This window comes from Oreochromis niloticus, linkage group LG22 (genome assembly GCF_001858045.2).
Source record: "Oreochromis niloticus isolate F11D_XX linkage group LG22, O_niloticus_UMD_NMBU, whole genome shotgun sequence".
NCBI lineage: Eukaryota > Metazoa > Chordata > Actinopteri > Cichliformes > Cichlidae > Oreochromis > Oreochromis niloticus.
Genome location: NC_031985.2, coordinates 9,528,896 through 9,553,921, shown reverse-complemented (window position 1 = coordinate 9,553,921; position 25,026 = coordinate 9,528,896). Strand labels below are relative to the sequence as shown.

The 25,026-nt window shown below is 42.5% G+C and overlaps 1 protein-coding gene across 5 annotated transcripts in view; it reads right to left on the bottom strand.

Moving 5' to 3' along the window:
- The window catches only part of pou2f2a (POU class 2 homeobox 2a), a 100,738-nt gene that overhangs the window by 24,362 nt on the left and 51,350 nt on the right, over nucleotides 1-25,026 (bottom strand). For 4 of the 5 annotated variants that reach the window (XM_005459089.4, XM_019351030.2, XM_025902393.1 and 1 more), the window contains exons 2-15: nucleotides 9,533-9,595; nucleotides 9,317-9,345; nucleotides 8,702-8,758; nucleotides 7,527-7,652; nucleotides 6,060-6,332; nucleotides 5,800-5,914; nucleotides 5,469-5,560; nucleotides 4,327-4,590; nucleotides 4,109-4,250; nucleotides 3,615-3,763; nucleotides 2,422-2,619; nucleotides 2,290-2,338; nucleotides 1,582-1,720; nucleotides 422-495 (exon numbers count right to left, since the gene is read on the bottom strand). In XM_005459089.4, coding sequence (XP_005459146.1) covers nucleotides 422-495; nucleotides 1,582-1,720; nucleotides 2,290-2,338; nucleotides 2,422-2,619; nucleotides 3,615-3,763; nucleotides 4,109-4,250; nucleotides 4,327-4,590; nucleotides 5,469-5,560; nucleotides 5,800-5,914; nucleotides 6,060-6,332; nucleotides 7,527-7,652; nucleotides 8,702-8,758; nucleotides 9,317-9,345; nucleotides 9,533-9,587 — 1,762 coding nt within the window. In that variant the 5' untranslated portion in view covers nucleotides 9,588-9,595. Of the gene's footprint in view, nucleotides 1-421; nucleotides 496-1,581; nucleotides 1,721-2,289; nucleotides 2,339-2,421; nucleotides 2,620-3,614; nucleotides 3,764-4,108; nucleotides 4,251-4,326; nucleotides 4,591-5,468; nucleotides 5,561-5,799; nucleotides 5,915-6,059; nucleotides 6,333-7,526; nucleotides 7,653-8,701; nucleotides 8,759-9,316; nucleotides 9,346-9,532; nucleotides 9,596-12,788; nucleotides 12,813-25,026 lie in introns of those variants that run through there. The other variant, XM_019351032.2, reaches the window with a different exon arrangement.

The following is a 25,026-nucleotide window of genomic DNA, read 5'->3' as shown; positions in this document are numbered from 1 at the left end:
TTGGCAGCAGATCGTCTCTTTCAAAGAGGAGAATTTTGAGTGAAAACTAGTTATTTAGCCAACAGGCTTTGATATTGAGAGGGTGGGGATTGTGCCTGTTCAACTGTAAGCTGACTTGGCCTCCTAAGCTTTGCCATAAGGGGCTCTTGTCACTTTGTGATAATAGTGGGCTATTGTATGAGAATCAAATTGAATCTTTCACCATACTGAGCGATTCAGAAAGTTTGAGAAAGGAGGAGTAGTGTGTGCCGGGCTTGCTCTTGGCTACTGTCATACTGAGGCTTTGCAAGGAAATTCATTTTGGGCAGAATGGATGAAGGATGAAATGGGAAGTGGTCTTTAGAAATGGAGACTCATGAAGACTCGCTGGCCCAGAGGGGACAGTCTAACAACACACACTCATGCACTCAGTGACACAAACCTTGCATGGTAGCCAGGGGATTGTTGCCAATGAGGGCCTGGTTCATCCCTGTGCTTACTCCCATCATTGTGTTCCTGAAATGTGGATGGGCAGCAAATTCACACACACATCCAAACATTCATGCATGTGCAGAAACATTTTTCAGGTTAAATAACATCAAGAGAGCATTTGTCTGTGTAGGTTCTCAGTCATCCGCATCATGGTAGTCTGGGCAGCTTGGAAAGAAAGAGCTCTGATGCATTTGTGGCTACGCTTCTGAGATGCAGGGAGATGCTAGATCCTGCTCCAAACTGTCAAAATTTTGACTTTAATTTCATTAAGGGGACGAGAACTAAATCACAGGGAGCCAAATACAGACAGCAGGGTGGGTGGAGAGTGAAACGTGCACCCATATGGCATTGAAAAATCCTGCACTTTCATGTGATGCAGTTCAGGTCTCCAACCCCTCTTTTTATGCTCTTTTGGGTCGGGACATCTTCCATTCAAAGCTGCTGTTTAAAATGCTTCCAGTGACGATCCTCAACATGAAACATCGGGTTGAATTAATGCAAGCTCATATTTGGACAATTCTGAGGTCAATAGAGAAATTACTGAAGTAGACTGGAACTGCTATAGGAATCTGAAAGCAGCATTGACGGTGAAGGAGGTCCAGAGGTGCACATGGAGAACTTGGAGGGTTGGTTTAATAATTGACTTTTTTGAAACACAGCCACATGGGTTTTTGAGCTAAGATTGCATCATAAATGCTCAAGAAACATCTGCTCACATATGTATGAGGTGATGTCAGGTTAGAGATCATGATCAGGTCAATTTCAAAAGGTCTTTTTTGCAGGTGATGGAATTCAGAGGGTTTGTTTAAAACTAACCAACAGTAAGAAACCTTCAAAAAGTTTTGCGTTAATTTTATATTCATGCTTTCATTCACTCCAGGAGAGCAAATGAAGAAGAGCTAGCTTTTCTTCCATCTAGGGATCCAACTAATTCCTGGAGTAATACCAAAATAATATCATGTATCAAAAATGGTTCTAGCTGAGTAATATTACACTGAAATTTATTTAATAGGATTACAAGGGACCAGAAACTGGAGGTAATAATGTGATAGTAAACACGAGGAAAAACCAATTAGTAATTAAATTTCTCAAATTGTTATTGACACTCACCCAGCGTTGAGCCCAGAGGTCCCGAGGCTGGGAGGAGCTGGGCTGGCTGTGCTATGAGGAGGCGGAGTCACAGAAGAAGAAATGGCAACTGAGCTGACCGGAGTCATGGGGCAGGACGCTGAAGGTGACGAACTGGTGCCTGAGAGGGAGAGAAGAAGAGTGATACGGATGTCACACAGCAGTGCACAGAAGAATTACAGTGTTATTACTAAATAAACACTTTGGTGACACAGTTCTTCATCAACAGCCAGGGTCCTGAACTATTCAAAGGTCTTCTTCTCACCATTCAACTTCACTTTCTGGTTGGCTAGTACTAGCCTCGACTCAACGGGCCAATAAATTTCCAGCTGTGTTTGTTACCTGTCAGGTCATCTGTCATATCTGTGAAGCCTGGACAGCTCACGGACGAATCATGACTCACGGAGGTAAACAACTCAAGATAAGACCAGCTCTTCTGTGCTGCTGTCAACAAAACATCCCTGTTTTCTGTTTCCAGTCTCAATGATTTTTTTTTGTCTCAGTGATGATTCTTCCATGTTTCATCAAATCAGCGAAACACTCAACAATACTGAAATATCAACTGTTCCCAAATAATGTCAGGACCAGACCGACCTTTGGGTTCAAAAACATAATTGAGAAGCAGCGCTCTAACCTTTAATAATTTATTGACGAGCGTCTACACAGGCACAAACAGTAATTACAGCTCACCTGTTGTGCTGAGGCTGGTGGTGACCTGGGACAGACCCTGACTCGATATCTGCAGATAGAGGAAAAGAGAAATTAGGAAGTTCTTCCAACCTACTGCGAAACATCAGTTCCTGCACCGAGGGTGGACTGTACCATGTGCGGGCTGTAGCAGGGGGCTTTGTGCGTCACAACGGGCGAGGTCTGGCTGGGCAGTGGAGGGGTGGTGCTGCTGGAGGGGTTGATGCGTTTCTCTTTCTGCCGGCGGTTGCAGAACCAAACGCGAATCACCTCCTTTTCCATGTTGAGCTGCTCCGCCATCAGCAGGATCTCCTCAGAGGTAGGCTTCTGGTTCTGAGGAGGAAGAGAGCAAAGCGATGAGAAAGTACCGAAAACACTCCATCCAGTCAGAAGAAGGCTAATTAATAAAGGGAGGCTATCCAAAATAGGTTTATCATATGCAGCCAAGAGTTGGTTTTTTTTAAAGTCACTGCGTTAGTATAACAATATGCTTGTATTAACCATTTATGGTGTGCTAATCTAAGGCAAGGGGTGTCAAACATAAGGCCCTGGGGCCAGGAATAGTCCTGCAAATCCTTCAATCCGGCCCACCGGATGACTTTGGAAAATTTAAAGTAGAACAGAAATGTTTCTGTTTCAAATTTCTGTTGAAATAGCACTTCATTTTTTATATAGAATTCCTCAGGGACTAAATGTGTAGTTAGACTAAACTGTACACTGGCAGAAAGGGCAGTTTCATTGGTCCGGCCCACATAAGATCAAAATGGGCTGGATGTGGCTCGCGATGAAAAATGAGTTTGACATCTCTGATCTACGGTGTGCAGTAGATTTACGGTAGTTTCCAAGCATCTGCTGCAGGTTTGTACAAGATGTACAGCTCTAATATGACGGCCTTTTGTCCTTGTACTTTTTGTGTTCTGTGCTGGGTGGGTGTTTAGCAAGTTGACGTTTATGCTGTACTGCAAGTGTTTAATTTAAAGAAAGTGTTTTTTCTTCTTATTAAATATAGAGGCTCCTTAGTTCTTTAAAAGACAACATCAAGCTCCAAATTTATAACGTATCCCTAAGAAGTGGTCGCCACATATTGGGCTACATTTAAATATTTTCCTACTTGCTGCATTTTAAAATCTTTGTTAAGGAAGCACTCGGATCAGCATTAAAGGAGTTATAAAGAAAATTGGTTCAGTTCCAACTTATTTCTATAAAACAAAAGCAGAAACCTGCATTATTTTACATTCAGGTGTAAAAACCATACCCATTAGAAATTCAGGCTCAGTTTTGAAGACAGATTTATTTACAGTATATCTGCTAATAACTTAAACTCCTACCGTGCTGAAGTTGCGCTCTAGGACTACTCGCACATTGGTCTCGATGCTGGTGCGTTTCTTCCTGCGTCGGCCAGGTAGACCCTCGATGCCCAACATGGGGGAGGAGATAGAAGAAGGGCTGGGCAGCATGCTGTCTACTGCCATTGTTTCTGTGACAGAAACAGAGAAATGCAAAGAGAAAGAAGGCATAAATGAGGGAAGTGTTTTTGGTGACATAAAGAATGATCAGAAAGAAATCATTTAATGTCGAATTAAATTAAAACCCTTAAAATATGTGAAAAAGTACATTTTAACACTTTATCACTGATGGAAAACTATGGGTAACATTTTTAAAGATTTAAAGTCTTTATTTAAGGCTATTTCCATCAAAATGAAACATCCCGAGCTTATTTTCAAATGAAAGTTATTTTTAAAATATTGCTGACTCTCACATGTTCCAGCAAACAAAGATGAGTGTGCTGAGTGTACACCAGCAACAAAATACTTCTTAGTACCTGCGTCACTCAGCCACTTCTCGAGGAGAGGCTTCAGCTTGCACATGTTCTTAAAGCTCAGGTTGAGAGCTTCAAAGCGGGAGATGGTGGTCTGGCTGAAATCGTTGCCGTACAGTTTTCCCATAGCCACACCAACATCGCCCTGATGGAGATAGAAAATTTGTGTCAAAGTGCAAATACATGCAGACTTCATCATGCAAACATGCCTTCCTTCTTACCTGGGTGAATCCCAGCTTTATGCGGCGCTGCTTGAAGGTGCGGGCAAACTGCTCCAGCTCCTCTAGATCGCTGGGTTCTTCCCCCATGTGACCACCGTGACCCCCGTGACCTCCAGAACTCAAGCCAGAGGCTAAGGAAGAAGCCATGGCGCTGCTGGATGCAGAGGTAACTCCTACAGATGTCACAACACCAACACCGCTGCTCCCAGTGGCAACTAAAGAGCCTCCACTGCTGCTGCTTCCAGCATCGCTGCTCTTCTCTCTCTGTGATGTCAGCAGAAGTGAGACAAAGAGTATATGCATGATTCATTCAAACATTCTTTATGTGCTGGTAAAAAAAGCTCACACACTTTTCCTGAGAAACATGCACATTCATTTTCTGGGAATTAAAAAAAATTGAATGAGGGAGGGCATCGGCTAGAAAACATGCTCAGAAAAATAAAACACGCCCTGGTTGCTATAACGAGACCTTTTACTCTAAAAAGGAGAGAGAGAAAAAAACATTACTTAGAATTTTGAAACAGTGTCTGCGCTTGGATTAGCACCGAGAGAAGTCACATATTGCCTGTCAAAGCTTTGACCCTGCGGGCTGCGGGAGTGTCAGCTAATTGAGACATCATGCACGATATCTGCCGCTACGCAGCTCATTTACATTCACATCTGTTCTGTCTGACACGGCTTCATCACAACTTGATCAAAAATCTGTAACAGCCTTTGGATGTGTGAGGATGCATTCATGCATCATGTTATAGAGGATAAGGGGTGAGGATACAAGGCATCTCATTGGACCAGAAATGGCATATATTTTGAAAAGAACATGCTATGCAAATGCATGATTTATTGAGCGGCTTCCTTGACATTTTTCAGCTGGCAGGACGGTTGCATCACAGATGATCTATTAGTTCTTCATGCAAACTTGTGCTTCGAGCACAATGACATTAAGGTGTGTTTAGCATCCTGCAGGTACTTCTGAGGCAGATAAATCCTGATAACGGTGAATGTCAGTCTGACAGAAACTCTGTGGTACAAAGATTCTCATTTAAATGAAAAAAAACAAAAACATAATGTGTTGTAATTTAGGTCATTTGCATGTTTTGATTCTCTCTCTCTCACTCACATCTACACACACAAAGATTTCCTACCTGTGCTTGGAGTCCCAGGCGAGGTGGTGATGTCAGCAGTCCCCCTGGGCTTTGTTGAGGTAGCTGGATCAGATTTGGTGTCGAGAGCAAACCTGTAAAAAGAAATCAAACCCTTAACAAGCCAAATATGCCAACTTCCCTGCCAAAGTTTGGGTTGATGAGTTCCTGGGTGGATGAACTCATTAAAAGGTGAAAGCAGGATGGATGATTTACTGAAAACTTTGCTGTTATTTGGAAATATGACACATTTCCTAACCGACTTCACCACTTTATTCCCAATGACACAGTGAGGGTTGATTCTCAGATGAATTCCATGTAATTTTTTCCTCACCCTGCTGTGGCTGCTGTGCCTGTGCTGGCTGTGACAGGAGGAACTGGGCAGGAGACTGGAGAGGGTGACCCGGCATTAAAACCAGCTGCTGGAGCTGCAACAGCTGCTGGATGTCCTGCGACGCAACACAAACGCATTTTAATAAAGAGCACTAATAAAGTCGGGTAAAGATGAGTCAGTTTATTCATTTAGACTTATTAATAATTATGGACATAAAAGAGAAGTCAAATCAATGAAACACTCTTTCAAGCTGACGGTACCTGTGCTGTGAGCTGGATTGGCTGCGACAGGGCCAGCTGTGGCGGTGGAGGCGGGGCTTGGACTGTTTGCTCCTGTTTGGTTTGCTGCTGCTGCTGTTGTTGGGATTGCGATTGGTTTTGTTGCTGCTGCTGCTGGTTGGCTTGCTGCTGTGCGGCGGCGTGGGCAGCGTGAGCGGCATGGGCGGCGTTCGACTGCTGAACGGCTGCCGCCAAGAGCTGAGCCTGCGCCTGTTGGAGGAGCAGCTGCTGCTGGGCCGGGAGAAGTGCAGCAAGCTGGGAGAGAGCAACAGTTGGAGGAGGGAGAGGAACGAGGACAGTGATGGGAAATGAGAAGAAGATGTAAGCGTGCACAGTGAGAGGGAAATGGAATTGGAGAAATAAAAAAATAATGCAGGACGGCAAAAGTTGGAGAGAGAACAGAGAGTATCAGCTATCATTCCAGGAACACAGGTGTAGGTGAATCTGTTAGCGGACAGTAAAAGCATGCCAGAGCAAGACAAGCAAAGAAAGGGAACCCACTTAGCTTCAAAGTACATTTAGCTGAAATGCAAAAACACAAAAACACTACAGGTTGTGCAAGTGCTTCTGGTTTGTCAGGGAGGCCTTATTGAAGTTACCTAATGCTAAATCGTTGATTGTGCTCTTTGTTTTTCAGCAGTGCATCACTTTTGGAGTAATGTAAGCAGAGAGCAGCTCAAAAATGTGTGTTTTTATGGAAACACTAGAGAGGGCAGAGCCAGGCGAGGAGTGTGGAAAACAATCATACAAGTTTTATTATTGAAGAGACTACAGGTGAGTGTATGGCACCTAAAGCAGCCCATTTTCTCAAACATAGACATACTGGCATGTCAGATGGGTTCCAGTATGTGTATTTCCATATGATCAGGTCAATCTAGTAAACTCTGAATTGGTAAAACCTAGATGACCTATTTTTCTCCAGATAATTCCCTTATTTATGTATTATTTTAATACTTTTTAAACTTTCTTATCTATCACATGTCAATACTGAGGCTGTTTTGTGTTACAGTTACTACCTTTAACTGCATGTTTTACCCATTTATTTGCTACTTTCTTATCTAAAAGCAGTGGTTTGAAAAAATATAACAAGTCAGATTTCTCTGCTTTTGTTGTTCACTAGCCTTTGCGACTCGGCAGATGTTTTCTTTTCTGATCAAATTCCAACTTCCGATTTTAAACATTTAAAGTAACGTAATCTAATCTTTCATTCACTACTTGGAAAATCCACAAGCACACAAACTGTGTAGTGTGGATCAGAGGTAATGATACATTTACATTTAGATGATGGCTTTGAGACTAAAACCTGCAAGTACACAGATTACAGATTACAACAACACCAGCTGGAAGTGCTGCGTGTTTATGAACGATAAACTGTTCCCATCTATGCGTTGGCCAGCAGCAGTTTTTCCTAATGTAACTTCCTCTGCATATGTGTGTGTTTTCTCTCACCCCTGCTAGCTGACTTCCAGCAAGCATCAACTGTGTGTGGTGGTGTTGAGTCTGTTGCTGTTGCTGAGAGGGCGGTGCCGGAAGTGCAGCGCTGTGTGTTATCTCAGAGCCATCCTCAATCTTTCCCTAAAGAAGAAAACAGAGGCACAAGTTATTTGAAAACCTCACACAGCAGCACACTCATCATGCTTATCTATTGAAGAAAATCTGATTTTTGTGATGATTTCCAGTTGCTTAGAAATGACAAAATTCCGACGGTTCACACAATCCCTCTTTTACAGATTTCGCGGCATCTGCGCGCATCTCTGCATTAGCAAGGCTGGTGAATCAGCTCATTCCTACAAAGTGGATTTGAAATGACACGCGTACCTCAGAAGACAACTCCGTCTTGCTGTCAAACGTTTTGCAAGTGTGTACCTCTGATATCACACGACCACAGAAAAAAAAGTGTTTTGGGACCCGCTCTGACTTGGATTATGTCCCTCAGATTACAAAGATCTGAGGGACATAAACCAGATTATGGTGAAAAGAAAGGTCAGAGATCCTCTCTTAGTTCTTTTTGTGTCTGTGACTCTGAACTCCAGCCTCCCCGTCTGCCTTTCTGCTTACCCCTGAGTCATAGATTGAATCTTTTGTCGGTCATCTGTCCAAAAATCCAGGCCAATTTTCCTCGTATTTATGTTGTCAGAAAAATTCCAAAACCTGCTGACCTCTAGCTACCATTACGTGCTCGTGTCTCGTCACTGTCCATCCATCAGGGTTGGGGTTTTTGTCTGTCACTCACTGCCACCTTGTTCACATCCGTTTCCCTTACTGGCTTGTCTCTGCAGGACTTTTCAACGTTGAAGTGGTAGGTGTGGAAACAGCAGCGTGATTTGCATATTAGATGTTTTTTGTGGGTGTGTGTCATTGTGGTGCCAAAGTCATATAATACATGTGTAAATGCACGTGTAAACATATGTGTTTATACAAAATTACATAATCCCATAAATGCACAAAGCTCCTCCTGTTAAGGCCGTGTTACTTTCAATACACAGAAACAAGCACTGAAAATAAACTCTGCAGCATTTATAACTATTTAGTTATTATAAGGAAATATTTTCAGTATAGAAGAGTTTTAAACGGTGACTTAATGACCACCCACACACACACACTGCATGCCTGATCAGGCTCACCTTGTTGCCAACTGGTGTGGGAGAGAGGCTGAAGGGGCTTGTTTTCATTGTCTGAGCCTGCAGCAAAATAATAAAAAAAATGCATCGCACATCAAAGAACCGAAGTGTGATGACACATTCAGAAGAAATGACATCCTGTAATCTCTGTCAACAGATTTCCAGCGAACCACTTTCATGGGTGAGGCAGATTAAGTCATTTATTACAATGTAATAAGAATGACAGAAAACAAAACACTGAGACTGGTCAGAATTTTAAGATAAGTTATAACTCTGGCATCAAGAGACACCCCCAACTCAGGATTAAGTAGCCCATTGTGAAGAATGGGTCTTCAGAATAGTTTGACATATATCATAAAATTGTACTCCATCTATAAAAAGTGGATTTATGCTAATAAAAAATGTTTCTTTGGATTTGATCGCAAGACAGTCTTCCCTGAAAATCACTCTCGCCTCTTATGGTGCAGCAATATGGGGACGAAAAGATGGAGTGAGGCCTAAACCAGTTACTGCATCAGGATTGTTTTAGTCCACATCCCCAAAAAGTTGAGCACAGGCCAAGTGCATCATCAGCGAGTACATGCTCAGTATCTTTAACGAGAAAAGTAAAATACCCACCTGCTCATCGGGGCTGTTTCTGTCAGAGTCTGAAACAAAGAGAGACATTTAAATGACTGATTAACAACAATGTGTGCTCGTGTGTTTGTGTGGTGCACACTTGCATAACATTCACTGGAAAACTTTAGCCTACTGCTTTCCTGTTCAAGCCTGTTTAAAGAGATTAGATAACTGAATCTTCCGCACCGTTACTGAACACGAGTATGTGTGCTGTACCTGAACTGTCCCCTGGATAGTCAGCTCCAGGCTTTTCCTCCCCTGCTTTGGACATCCTGATATCTGCAGGAAACACACACAGATATCCATCAGACAGGTGCATGGAAAACACTTAAACTGGTATGTTGCCTCCACAGCTGACGGTCAATGTGGGGATAACACGGTCCCAGCATGCAGGGGAACGGGAGACATGACACATGCACACATCTGGAGGTTTCTAATGCTCATGTCGACTGGAATTTGGCTATTACGTTTCCATCTGACCTTGCCTCTATTTTTTTCTTATGCTGCTTTTTAATCCATCTTATTTATTTTTTTGCTTTGCTTGAATTTCTTTTTTGATAATAGTTTTAACGCTAGTGTTTTGTCTTCTTTTTAGTTTTGTTGCATTTCTTTAATATTTTCACAACATAAATTATTACTGCTTGCTCGCTATGCTTTTCTGTGCCAGGCCTGTGGAGCGATATATGCATCATTAACTTGATATTACATTTAATTACGAAACATTTCCAAGGAAGGAACTCATGAGGGATTCCTTCAAATGTCTCATGAGTTCAGGCTAATAACCCACAGCTCACAGCCTAAAACGTGTTGTAACTTTTATTTTTATATCCTGGAATTTCAACCTTTCAGTCACATTTAGTGTGAAAAGAAATAATAATAAAGTAAAACCTGCACTTTTACAGTTTTTTATTACATTATGAAAACTTTTTTTAAGCACACAAAACTTGTATTACACGTCCATCTGCTCTCAAACGTCTTTTTCCAGCTGGCCAATTTACAGCAAAAGGATACGAACACTCGGTGCTTCCTGCACAGGAGGTCAGCCGCCTCCTCTGGGTTGGAGTGGCTGAACTTTTGTGCTTTTTGCTATTATGCAGGTCAGAGTAACTGTGAAAGTTCAACTAAATGAAATGCTGCCATGAAGCTTTTGAATTTGAAAGAACAGCGTGCAAACCAGGGTGACTCAGCACCAACAAATATGCGTGAAAATAAGTTGTTGTATGTTTGAAGAAAAAAAGCGTTTGAACACAGGAATAATGAGACTTGTAATTTCATCTTGTTTTGTATCCTGGACACAGGCAAGGCAAAATCTCTGCTAAGCAAAAAAACTTTATGCCCCACCAGCAAAACCGAAGATATCGTGCTCTAATTTAGCTCTTTAAATGTAAACTTTATTGACCCGGGAGGTGGAGGCGGGATTAATAGTCAACGTTTCATGGCAGGTATCATCCTAACTACCTCTGCTGTTCCTTCAGTTCGTGGCCACTTCTGGGACTGCAGCAGTAATTGGTCCAGGAAGAACAACGCCACACGAAGTGCTTACCTGAGCACCAGACATTACTCAGCATCACTGCAGACGCCTTCTTGAAAAAAACACTCTTTCACCCCCTGCACTTAACTTCTGTCTTTCACTTTTTTAATCAATATTCCCTCTTGTGCTCAGGACTTTCATAATAAACGTCTCATCTATGGCATCAGTTTAACTGGAAAGGATGTATGCCGATAATGGCAGTAAGAAGGAGCTCCAACTCTGAGGTTGAAGTGAATCAATGCACTAAATCTGCTTTGTCTTCAGCACAAAGTTCATGCAACTGACAGGAACCACAACAGGGAAAATAATCAAAGTACACCACATAAAAACACAGCTGACATCCGCAACCATATTGTTTCCCCTCCGTGTAATAGACATATCCTAAATACACAACTTCCCTCCTGTCCCTACGGGTTCAGTCTTCAGAAATAACCCCCCTCCCTCGCCCCAGGGATAATTATATGAGCTCCAGATAAATATGTGGATCTTTATGAGGTTGTTTCTTCTAAATGTTAATGTGTAATATCAGGAGACCATCTGTTTAGTTAAAAAAAGGCTAAATATAGATTTAACGGTCAAAATCTAAGATTTTACACTATATCTAGGCTGAATGAAAATTATTTTTTTCAAAAAGGTCAATTTTTGCATCATTACATTAGAGTACACAATCATAAACTGGTCCTAAGCCACAAACAACAGCGCAAGCCTCCCTGTCAAGGGTACAACAGCAGCACCTTTGTGGGTATCAGCCCAGTGACAAGCACTTTTTACCCTAAAGGTCCACATTATTTTCTGAGTGTGTAGGAGAGGAAATGATTGAACACTTTAAAAAACAAAGGAAGGCCTTTTGGGAATTATATCGAAGGGTCACGATCAATTTCAAGGTGTGCTGAAAGATGGTGGAGGGCAAGCGAAAAAAAGGGGGGAGCAGGGGTTACGTGAGAAAATGCTGAAAAAGAGAAGATTAAATATAGACAATATAGACAATAAAAACTAATAGCAGATATCTGTTTAACAGTTCTTGGGTTCTAGTTATTTCTTAAGATCTTTGTGAAACTGCAGATTAGAATCAAATTCAACCTGAAAGTCACTTTTTGCCTAAATTCCATTTTAGAAATGATGCAAGAACAAGTCTTCAAAATGTTTATGTTATTATGAACATCTTACCATTATTAAGTAAACAAGCAAACAGCCCTCTGGAAGTGTTTAGTCAGGAGAGATCCTGCAGTTGCATAAAGGGCCCAGTTGGGGGCAGCACTCTCTTAGACATCCTCTGCGGGAGCCTGTCGATGTGTGTGTCAGTGTACCAAGCACAGCACACACACTAATGAGGCGTATAAAAAGTGACTCTTGTATTCATTTGTAGATAATAACTGAGAGGTAGAAAGATGTGTTTTAAAGGGGCAAAGACCTGCTGTCAGTGAGCAGCCGGACCATTCAGAAAACTAAAAGTGCACTTGAATTTATTTATCCCCAAAGATGAAGAAATATTTCACCTTCAATTAACTGAATCAGATGGTTTTTAGTTAAAAATTTCACCTTTAGTAACAAACTCAGAAAAATGTTTTCTTCGTAAGGTTGGCACTTTAAAAATACAAAAAACAAAGCTGGTGTTAAAAAATCCTCTTAATTTATCTGTTTGATTAAATAAGCTCAGCTCAACACTGTTAATTAAACTTACTGTTTTTATATATTTCATATCTGAGAAATTATTTTTGATGCAACATTCGACCTTGGACAGTTTAAAAAGTGTAATATTACTAATACCACCGCTTTCTCTAAAAACACCCATATGTAATGTTATTACTATCGCCACGACGACGCAGACAGCCGAACCTTCAGAACGGCTCTGTGTCAAAATACAATTCACTAAAACGCCACCCCCATTTAATTCAAACACGGAGTTAAATTAATACACTCCACTTCAAACACGCACGTTACCTCTCCGGGCTCCTTCATCCTCTCAGGATATGAAGAAAGGGGTCCCATAAAATCATTTTATCAGCCCCCTCCTCATAACGCCTCAACTGGCCCTAACCCCTTTGGTCATGGAGACTTTTAACCCCCCCCATCCCCCAACCCACCATCCATCCATCCCGTTCCTCCTCATGTATGCCAACAAATCAAACGGCCTGAACCCCAAATGTCACAGATGTCCAGTGCACATCAGAGAGCATGTTTTAAACCAAACTGCATTATACAAACGAACACGTCTCTACATCTGCAATCTGCACGTGTATACCTCACCCCACCCTACCCCACCCCTCACCCAGCTCTGGTTTTGAGTGCTTTTCCTTTAACAATGGCAATATTAGCAGATTTAGGAATAAAATTTCATTCCAAGTTATAGTGACCACCACCCCAGCACACTCCTCCACCCTGAGGCAGTTTAACAGCAGTTGCATGGATGTAAGGTAGACACCCCCCCCAATCCCAATCCCTCCTTACTCATCCTATCAGTGCTAATAACAGAGGGGGGGAGGAAGAGGGGCCACTGGGCAGATGATGTATCTGTCTTGTGGGGCTGACATGGACAGCCTGCCCCTGTGTGTGTGTGTGTGTGAGCGGGAAAGGAGGGGGGGGGCACAGGGTCACTGTCAGGGAATTAGAAAAGAAGGACCAAGTGAGAGAGAGGGGAAGAGAGGGTGCAGGATGGCTGGAGGGGTCCTACACTCAGCCTCCCCTCCCTCTGCCTCCCTCCACCTTCTTTTTGCCCACCCACCCCGCCTCGGTCACGCCTGTCAGGGGCCGGTGACAGACGGCGCGTGGGTTCGTGTGTGTGTGTATGTATATGCCGCTGCCGTTTGGCGTGTGGATGTCAAAGGTCAGGCACATGGTCTCGGCCACCTCCCGCCTCGCAGCCAAACACAAACAAGCTGCCTGCCGCCTGCCTTTTCCACCTGTCCCCCGTCACATTCAGCGCCGAACAAACACACCCGCAGCACCAACGAGCAAATCTGCAACTGCTGTAATGATGAAAAATTTAATGTCGGCTACATCGTGACAAATGAAGCCAATGAGGCAGAAGCATGAACGCAGCACGCAGCCAAACACGCACACACGCTTTTAAGTTTTTTTCTTTAAACTTTACTCTGATTTCTGTTGTCTGCAACAAAACCTTAACACACACATAGCGTGTATGAGCAACTTTTAATTATAAAGATGCAGGAGCTCTTTATAAAAAGTTATGCTTAAAATAAGAAAAATCAGACATTTAGAGCTTTGTTTCTTAAACTGAAAGGTTTCTTGGCATTGCCATAAGTCCAAATAAAGTATATCTGACACATTCAAGAGAAACAAATGGTTATAGATGGTAAGTCTAGAGGACTACCTAACATATATTTCTTGATTACACTGATTAACTTCCACTCTTCTGCTTTTGTTCATCTGCCTTTCCAACATTTAGAAAAGGCTCCGTTCATGTTCTGAGAAGCTGGAATCGTAATAATGGTCATGTTTGTTTGCAAAACCATAAAAGTACAAATTCAGGTCTCCTTTAAAAGTTTTACTTTGCACTTCTTTTCTTTTGCTCCTTCTTAAAAATACACTGTCTTTAACTCAAAGTAGGAACATCTGCCATCACAGCACAGTCTACTGTGCTGCCTATACATGACTACATTTCTTGCAAACACACAGCTTTATGTCTCATTTTAATGACTATCACACAGCTGAAGACAAACACAACCCAAAGAACGGAGCTCAGAGGATGAGCACACAGATGTTTGCATTTTATGAGAATGCATTTTGCTTTATATTAGCTGTGAAGCTGCTGCAGAGATGCTGTGGACTGTAACAGCAAAGTTAGGGAACTGAATACTGAAGCAGAGAAATGAGACGGTCAAATAACTGCACAGAGGATATTTTACTTCTTTTATGGTTTACATTTATTTTGTGTGGTTGATCAGGCCCCAGACATGTTTTCCAGTCAGGAAAATATCACAAAAATCCAAATTTCTGATTAGTTTTAACTTGGAATAATTGATTCACACTCTTCAAGTTCTTCTGACAATAAAATACAAGAATTCAGGTTTAATGTGAAGCTAAAATAAAACTAAATTCACAACATACTTAGTCTTAAAATATCAATAAGGGCATTTTTCAGCCAGTCCTACAGCAAACAAACACATTATGTTGCTCTACAGTGATTTCTCACTCACATTTCACTAGAAAATGCTTGTTTTTAGATAACTGGTGATCATATTGGAGTGCAAAGACACTGAAATTTAGCCACCAACCTACTTGCAGCATGCCTGCTGCTTTTACCCACTACCCCGACACTCAAACACAAACTGTGTTCCAGCTTCCTATTTGCATCCCTGCTCCCTCACCTTACTTTGTCCTCCACTGAGTCCATCCTTGATTTATTCTGATCTCTTTTCATTTCCCCTCTTCCTTTTCTCCCTCAGCTGCAACATCTCACTTGAACTTCCTCGTCTAACCTTCCCCCCTCCGTCTGAACCCTTCGACTCGTTTGCCTTACCCTAATTCCTTCATTCCCTCCTGCCTCTCTCTGTCAAATTTAATCTCTAACATCCCGTCTCTGCCCTCACATTCCCCACCTCTCCCTAAGAATATAACGCCCCACTTACGCCACCTTCAATCCTATGCTGTCCTTTAAAGTCTCGAATATTTATTGAGCTTCCTCAAAACAATTCAACGTGCTGGTGGATTATGTGAAAGCTATTTTTGTGGTTGAAGGTGAGTTAGATCCTGGAAATCTTGTTTGCAAAAGCCCACTCACCCAGACCCCCTCCTTCACCCCGTAGACTATATATATATAAAGATGGAAGGAGCCACCATGACAGCAGTCCTGTTTTGTAGCCTCAACTTGAAACTAGAGACTGAGGCCACAAGAAGACAAAAAAAATCAAGTGAGGTCATGAAGTTATTATCTCACAGACTTCTATATGCATCTGTCTGAATTAAAAAGTTTAAAGCATTTCCACTCTGACCTCATCACGATTAGAGAAATATTGCAAAAACACAATTTAAGTGATTTGACGAATATTTAAAAATTACAGATTAATCTTATTTTATAAAAAGCCACCATCAAATTTTCACACACGCCCCCCAAAATTGTTTAAACTTCATACTACACTGCTACAAGTACTGGTGAGTATCCGGGCTATTTTATACTGAAGCTGTAGAGTGAATTAAACTGAAAATCTTCACATTTCTCTGTGATTTCACTATTTATTTACCTCTCTTAGTATTTTAGGTCGTATTTAGTTTTCAGGATGATACTGCTAAGACTCTTAGCTTCCTAGTATTAGCCTCTCCTCCTTTTTTACCTTCCCAGTGAGATGCTACTTTGACAAATTATTAGTGGTTTTCACATTAACTCTGTCCAGCAAACACAGATGATTTCTGTCTCGGTGTAATGTTAGCATCATTAAAACTCGTATTTGCCCCTGTGTTGTATTCTCGGCCTCACTTTTTTTGTTGTTGTTGCGTGATCTCTGTAACCCACCCTCCCTGCCTCCCCTTCTCCTTCAGTAGTGGTCAGCTGCAGCGGTCATGGCACCACTGGACAGCGCTCTGCTAGCACAGGACACATAGACCCGTTGCCAGGCAACAGCAATGAAAGATCACAGTGCGTGCATGTGTGTATGTGTGTGCAGCGTGTGTGTGCACAGCTCACATGTTTTGTGTGTACCTGTGAGAGTGTTAATCATTAAGAATAAACATGTTTCTCTGCCTGTAGCTGAGACTTTTTGTGTGAAGCAAACAAAGTGGTGCATGCTAATGTCTCCACTGCTGTTTACTCTTTAACAGTATGTATTAAAGGATTATTTGTGCCTTTTTTTTATTCCAGGTGAGGTTCACATTTTATCACAGTGAAGCAAGAAGAGGGCTGAACCAGAATCAAACAACTAATGCGCAAAGACCGAGTTTTTTGGTTGGAAATCCTAACAGATTAAGATAAATTAGGATATTTTGGGCTTTTTTGGGGGGTTAAAAACACATTTTATTGTTCCAATTTCATTTAAATACAAAAGATAAGCTACTTTGAGTGTTTTTTTTTAAAAATGATATCAACGTCTTCACTTAAAAAAATAATTTCATCTCAACTCAACAGTCTCTTTCAGGGTTTAGTGAAGCTCATCTGTAAGATAATATTCATCCTTAGGTATATTTAGTGACGACGCTGCTTTCTCATTGCTCCCTGAGAGGAAACGAGTAATGTTCTGTGTAGACAAAGGTTTGTTAGTGATTCATGTTTGAGTTTACGCACAACTGGAAAGTACTGCATTCGTATGATGTTCTGTGCAGACGTGCACCTTGCATGCGTGCGTGCACGCGTGCGAGTCAGAGCGATTACATGGGTGTGTGTGCAGCTGTATGCATGTATGTGAGCGCGAGCACGAGGCCGAGCGCTTTCCGAATATGTCTCTAGAGTGTTTATTATATCCGATACAGTACCTCTTTCTCGCACCACATATTTCTGTGCCGATCGATTCCTCTGACTCCCGACAAGACAATAATCGCACCGCCCTCCCTCTCTCCTTCTCTCCACCATTATTACTGCCCTCCCCAAGGAGCACAACGCAGGGATGGAGGGATGGAAACAGAGAAATAAAGGGAGGGAGGACAAGGTGATAGAGGAAATGGCCACTGGGTGTTACTTCCTTTTCCAGAATCCCTGCATTGGGGTAAAAGATGGAGGTGAGAGGATGAGGGAGGAACAGGGGGATGTTGGAGGGGGGTGGAAACAAATGAGCTAGAAGGATGAAGACAACAAGCAGAGGGTGAACATTTTGGGGAATTTTGGTGGATAATAGGGGAGGCTGAGAGACATGACAGAGATGGTTTCAAAGCGAGAAAACAACGGGAGTAAAGGGACAAAAAATTGCAGGGTGGTGATGGTGAGAACAGAGAGATGGCGATGGCGATGGGACAGAAGGGAAGACGCGCGAGGAATGAGAGTAAAAACAAATGAATGACAAAAAAATCCACGATGAACAGGTAGCAAAAATGTAGGGATGTGGGTATAATGGCTGAAAGTGGAAAAAAATAATGAGGTCTGCTGAAGAGAAATTTAGAGAAAAAGGGGGAATTGTGGCTAGAAAGAGCAGGAGCAAGTGAATGGGTGAGTGAAGGGATGCTGGGACAGAGATGCTAAGAAATAACTAAGTGTAGATATTAAAAGGGAAACAACAATGGAGGAAGAAGCAACCCAAAAAAATTTCAAACACGGGCGATAATGGCAATGAAAGAGAAAGAAATTACCGGCGAATGCGGCACAAATACAGAAAAAAAAAATTAATAAAACAGATGTGTGGAACAGAGTGAGCTGCAGTGTGACAGAGCATCTTCACAGGAAATAGCAGGAGGGAAAAGATAGTGACAATTGGGCTAACAAAGATACACAGCCTTGCCTTGATGGTGTGTGTGTGTGTGTGTGTGTGTGTGCACGCGTGTGAGAGTGATTGGATGAGGAGGGAGGAGGCAGATTGTGTGCAACACAGTCGATGACAAAATGAACCGACATAGTGGACAGAAAGATGACCAAAAAATGAGACGGTGCAAAAAAAGAAAAAAAAAATAGACGAATAAAGGCCGTGGAGGCAAAATGTGCAGGTTCCACGTCCGAACTGACCTGGACCGCATCGTCTGCATCTTTGCACATAAACTTGTCACAAGAAAAGAGTCAGGAATAAAATCATACTTGTATTTATTCCTCCTTAAAATGCAGAGGATGCATTTTTGCTTCCCTGCAAAATGTGTTGGATTTGATGTTGATTAAAATGCTTAGAAATTTAGTTCAACTACAAGAAAATAAATATACTGCAACAGGAGCAGATATATGTCTAAAATGCAGACACAAAGACTCGGGATCAACTGGTTTTCATTCTTATTTGTGCTACAGCTATTTCAGCACTGAATCAGAGCCAAAATCCTGCTGTCTCGTTTTCGGCTTGACCACCACATTTATCCGATGGGGGCTGAAAGGATCTCATAAGTCCAAGGATGGCAGAATTTTCTCCACCCATAGAAGATCATATTATCCTTCAATTTGGAGTTATGAGGTTGTCATGTGACCGCGGGGATATTTATGTTCGGAGTATTTGGATTCGGGGTGAAAATCCCAGTGCAGAAAAAAAACGCCTGTAAATCCACTAAAACCCTCGTTTTGTTTTTGTCACTGTGATGAACTGCGCGCACCTTTAATTGTGATTCCACCTCTCATCTTATTGCTTTCTTCACAAACAGGGAAAGGTCTGCTGGCTCTACAAGTGCAAACAGATGAAGGAGTGACTGAACGAGGTGCGCCGAAACCAGGCCGCCATCCTCTCCTCCAGCCGTGCATGCCCGGTGATCTATAGTGCGTGCCGCGAGCCGATAGACGGCGAGGTTTACAGGTTTATCGATTGGACCCGACTTAAATTGGCTCCCAATTAAACAGAGCGCTTATTTGACCTCTTTACCCCTTCCTGTCCTCTCCTTTCCTGTCCTGTTAAATATCCCCCCTACCTCCATCTTCTCCTTATTTCCCCCCCACCTTCCTCGCCACTGAGCTTCTCTCCATCGACACATCCATCTCTCGCTCAGTGTAATACCTCTACTCCCTTCCCCCTTCGTCTATGACCATCACCCCATCCCCATTCTCTGTTAACAGCACCTTCCCCCCTCTATTTAAACCCCTCTCTCTCTCTCTCTCTCTCTCTCTCATCGCACGGTGCTGCAGTCGTTTCCTCTCTGTCCTTTTCCCCAGATATGATCTTTGCTCTGTTTCTCTCTTACACTTTCTCTCAGTCAATCCATCAATCGCTCCTTAAATAACAACGATGAATTATTAAGCGTATTTATTCAAACAGCATTAATTATAAAATACAGGCAGTGCGTCAGTCGAATCGGCTGTGGACGTAGAGGGAGAAGAAGAAGAAGAAGTAGTGGCAGGAGAAGAAGGAGAAGAAGGTAAAGGGAAGGTGGAGGGTGAGGTGGTTTATGGTTAGGGTTGAAAATTGGGGAGAGAAAAGAAGAAGAAGAAAGAGGTGAAAAGGGGGGTTAGGAAATTGGTGTGGCTAGCGGAACAGCTCCTCTCCCTCCCCAGCACCCCATCCCTTGCTTTCCCCCCCCACCCTTCCCTTCCCCGCTCTGCTTTGTATTCTGTGGAGATGACAGGGGGAAAGCTTTATTGCTCTGAGTTTGTATCGATCGGGGCCCCGCAGAGGGGGTAGCCAGACCCGCGCACGCTGGAGGCCCCTTTGCAGAGGCCGCCGATTCCTGCCTTCAGCCCCCGCCTCACCTCACACCAGCCAAACACACCCTTCCCTCTTCTTTCTCCCCCCCCCACCCCTTCACTTTTAAAAATGCGTTCTCCTTTTCTTGTTTTGAGAGGTCAAGAGACGAAGCGCGGTGGCTTTTATTTACTTGCATGCAACATCAACGCACCCAAACAACACGGAAAGCCTCGCGCCGAGAACGGAGTGTAAATGAGAGTGAATGAAAACACGAAGACTTTCCACAAGCAGAGGTGAAACGCATTCGCCTGGAGCAGCAACACTCACACGAATACGCTCACATGTAGCAACACCTCACATGAAGAGGCACACACACACACACACACACACACACACACACACACACACACACACACACACACACTTTGCCCAAACACAATCCCAAGCTGCAGGGCTGAGCTGCTGTCCTGACCGGAGTTGCATCAGAAATCCCTAATCTGGGAGCGTGACCGTCCTCAGTTCCAGCAGGCAGGGATCAGGATGCTCCGGGCAGATTCCGAATTTAAGGATAAGATGGGATGGGGATGCAGGTTCTGAAATCACCCCTGGGGATGGAGGTACGGGATGGAAGGGGGCGAAGGAGGAGGGGAAGTCGAGTGGTATGATTTGCCCCCCCGTGCCCCCTTACTGTGCGCCCAACTTCCCAGCATTTCCAGGGGCAGAGGGCTGTTGGACAGACAAGGGGGCAGATGACTCCCTTTTTTAGTCACAGTTATACACATTCATCACAAGCAGCTGCAGCCGCAGTTTACAGTTGGATGCTGGAGCAGCTGGGCGTTAAATCGAAAGGAGCCTACACCGAGTTACAGCTCCTAAAATACTGAAAATATCTAGTTTACTTTCCTTCTTTTTAAAATCATTTAAGCATTAAATGAAATATAATCCCAAACAGAAGCAGAGCGATCGCAGCGTGATTATTTTTCCAGACATTTTAAGGCTTTAATGGATCATGATATTAAGGTGAGATGACAGGAAATCAGTGAGGAAAACAGGAAACAAAGGTCACCGACCTGACTCACACCAGAAATGCTGCAGTTCACGGTCAACGTCAACACCTTAAACATCAAGGGCCACAAAAACCGATAGATCGGCCTGAAAAATGATGAATTTTTTTAATCCCGACTTTCATCTTTTTTCTGTAAGTGATGAGCAGAAAGTACCACAGAGAATTCTCAACTTTGGCACAACACAATGAAAGTTTTCTATATACAAAAATTGTTATCTGTCATGAATAATTTACTTTAACAAAAAAATTTGGCACCGACTTTTGTCCAGAAAGCATGAAGTGGAATTTAATCAACAGCAGGTCAAGGAAGAGGATAAAAACCACAAGATTAGTTAACACAAGTGTACAAAAACTAACTTCTTTTTAAAGTATTAGGATTTTTTTGTAATCTTGTCCAGCTGTTTTTATAGTTTATAACGAAGAAAGGATGAAAATCTGTAGTGACAGTGTAAAAACATCATCATCATCAGCAGCAGTGATAAAAAAAAAAAGAGAGATAAAACAAATCAAATGTTTTCCTTCGAGGCTTTTCCACAGATTTGGGGTTTGGGATTGGGGACAGTCAATCGCCCAGATCTGTAACCTCCTGGCCACCGTCGCCTCCTTCCACTTAACAAATTCCATTTTGTTGAGGTGGGCTGAACGAATCGGCGTGCCAGCCATGGAGAGAGAGAGGAAGAGAGAGAGGTGGTCGAATGGACGGCTGGAGGGAAAAAATGGGTGCTCAAGGCCACCGTGTTCTGACCCCCCCTCCTCCTTCAACTCTTTCTCTGCAGAGTGGCTGTTATCTCTCTATTTTTACACTCCTTCCATCAACAGACCGCCCCAGACCCACTTATGTTCACTCACCAAATGACACATTGACACACACACACACACACACACACACACACACACATATATATATACAAAAACACACACAATTACAGATGTAGACAATGACCGCAGTCCTGCTAAGCCACTGTGAGTCATTAAGTGTGTTTGAGTGTATGCTTTATGCGCACTATATGAGTTTGTATGTGCACTCTGTAACCTTTTTCAGGCACTGCAAAGCACCTGCTGCCCTGCTGTTTCACCAGATGACGACGGATCTTCTTTGGCGTTAACGCAGGTTTGGAAACGTTTCTTGGAAACGCTCTTCTTCACTTTGTTTTATTTTTCTGAGGACATGTCATAAATGAGGTGATTTCTTTTTCCTTTTACATTTCATTCAGACTTTAATTAACTCTTTAGAAAACAACAACAACAGCGACAACAAAAAGACAATAACAGCTCACCGTATATCAAGGTTGCTTCGTTCAGGTGAAAAAACTTTTATTGTCTAACACATCAGTTTCACTATTTTAATAAAATATTTTTGCCTATAAAGTGAAAAGGGAATTATTTCAAATTAAAATTCCTTAAATCAGCTTTGATAATTGCTGCAACGCCTGAAAATAGAGACAGAATTTTTTTTTTTTTAAAATGCTGAAAATAATCACATCAGCGAGGCAGCAAACACGCGCGCGCGCACGCGATTACAGGCTTCCAGAGCAGAGATAATTGAAACAACCATAGAGAGGATAGGTGCATGCGTGTGTCTGTGTCGTCATATGGATCAGATCCATAGGGGGTAGACTATACAATAACGACCAATTTAATGGGAAAGTCTTTTTATTTTTTTGTGCCGGGGGTGGAGTGTGTGTGTGTGTGTGTGTGTGTGTGTGTGTGTGTCAGGGGGTGCACTGAGATTGCACCACACAAAAGGGATGCCAGCATGATGCCATTTACTTTTCACTACAACAACATGCTTTACAATACATATTTTATCATTATGTGTGCTATAATCATCTCCTTTATTTGTATGTGCGTGTTGTGTGTGTGCGTGTGCGCGCGCGTGTGTGTGTGTGTGTGTGTGTGTGTGTGTGTGTGTGTGTGTGTGTGTGTGTGTGTGTGTACCCTAGTTTCAGAGATGAAAGCTCGCCGGCACATGCTGGACCTCCACCAGTGTTTTTTGCAATTCAGACCATTCTTTCCTAAATATACACACACAAACAAACAAACACACACTCACACACACACACACACACGCTGCCTGGCTGACTGACCTACCACCATTTCACACTACTGACCAGTACAAATTGGATAAGGGTCCATTCTCTCTGCACCAGCACACTTCCACACACAGACACAAAGCGCACATGTACACGTATAGACAAACACACACATGCTCACACACACACACACACACACACACACACACACACACAGGAGCGCGCGTGCACAAACGTGCTGTACACATCAAGCTCAAAATGGCCGAAAAAGCTGCGGTTGGAGTCGGTCTCTCAGTGGCGAGCAAAGTTACAGAGCAGACAGCGAGTGAGCGCGAGATAAGGAAAAGTGCACGCCGCTTCCTCTCCTCCTCTGCACTCGACGATGTCTTTTATTTTCCTGTCTTAATGCTGACAATCATCCGTGTTTATGTTATTGAATGAACCTCGTTACGGGTCACAGCCTTGTGTGTGTTCTGTGTAATAGTTCTCCTTTCTGCTTTTCGTTCCTCGGCCTTCATCGTTTTTTAGAGGCTTAAACATACGATGCAGATTTCCTTTTTGTGTCCGGTCCTACTTTTCCTCTTTGTTAAAGCACCTCTGTGTGTGTTTAAACATGTTTGTTTGCTTTATTAACCATGTGACCTTGCGTAGCACCCCTCCCGCCACAGGTATCAACAGTATTTATATTCACATACTCAAAGTTCTCACCTCTCTATTCATACTAATGAAACCCTATTGTAAGGCCTGCTTTCAATGCGGCAGCTCATGTCACAATGCAGTGTAGTACAGCGAACATGCTACCCTTTGCTTCCACCGTCCCCTCACAACCATCAGCTTCATAGTGCTATGTAATTATAGCGTGGCCTTGCCATACCCCCCTATAGTGTCTAATTGTGTGGATGCCAGGGCTCCATGCTGTTAGGGAGCGGCTGTATTGTGTACGTTTCTGATGGTTGCTTTTTTCATTTCTTTGCACAGGTCTGGTTTCACCACAAACAGCTGCGTGGAAAAAAAGGACTGATGTGTTTTCCTGGTTTTATAGGTTAATCTTCCTACATAGAAAGATGAAATCACTAAAGAGTGATCATATGAACCCTTGTTTTTTATTTTTCCACTAATTGTTCAGAGTATAAAAGCATTCAAGGCGTAAATATTATCCTTATTTGTGTTTTTTTGTTTTGTACTGCATGTTACATTAGTCTCATCTCCACAAATCCACTAAAAAAAGATCCAAAGAAAATGTAATCAGACTACCTAATGAAAATCAAACCATTCAAGCAGTTTAACTTAAACTGCAGATACTTACAGACATAATTTGTCACTCATAGATAAAACAATGTCTGTGGGTATACCAACATAGTTAAAATAACAACTTTTAGTTACTGTGTCCAGTTTGGAGGAAAAACAAATAAAATTCATCTTCTAAATGTTGAACTTCTCTGATAAGCTTAAAGAAGTTCTTGTTGAAAACAGTCACATTCTCACATTTAAGGATGCTGAACGGTCTCAGACGCTTTCAGAACAAGAAGTAGAAAATTAATGAATTTCAGCAATGTCAGTTTTTCCACATTCGGTGAGCATGCCGTTTCCACGTCACAGTGGATCTGTAAGAACAGCCGTTGCATGCAGAGACGTGTAGGTAAACAAGACGTTTTAGAATTCAAACTGTTTCTTTTGTAGCACACTGACAGTCCATCTCGCACCAGGAACAAAAATCAGTAAGCAACTGATGACTTTACTGTAGTTTTACCACTTTATAGAGCAGAAACTGGGCTGAATTGGACACTTTGGTGGGGACAGTTCTGGCATGCATGACACCTCAGTGGTGTACAAGAATATTTAATGTATGTTTGCACCAGCTGTTTTACAACTACATAATTAAAAACATCCTACAA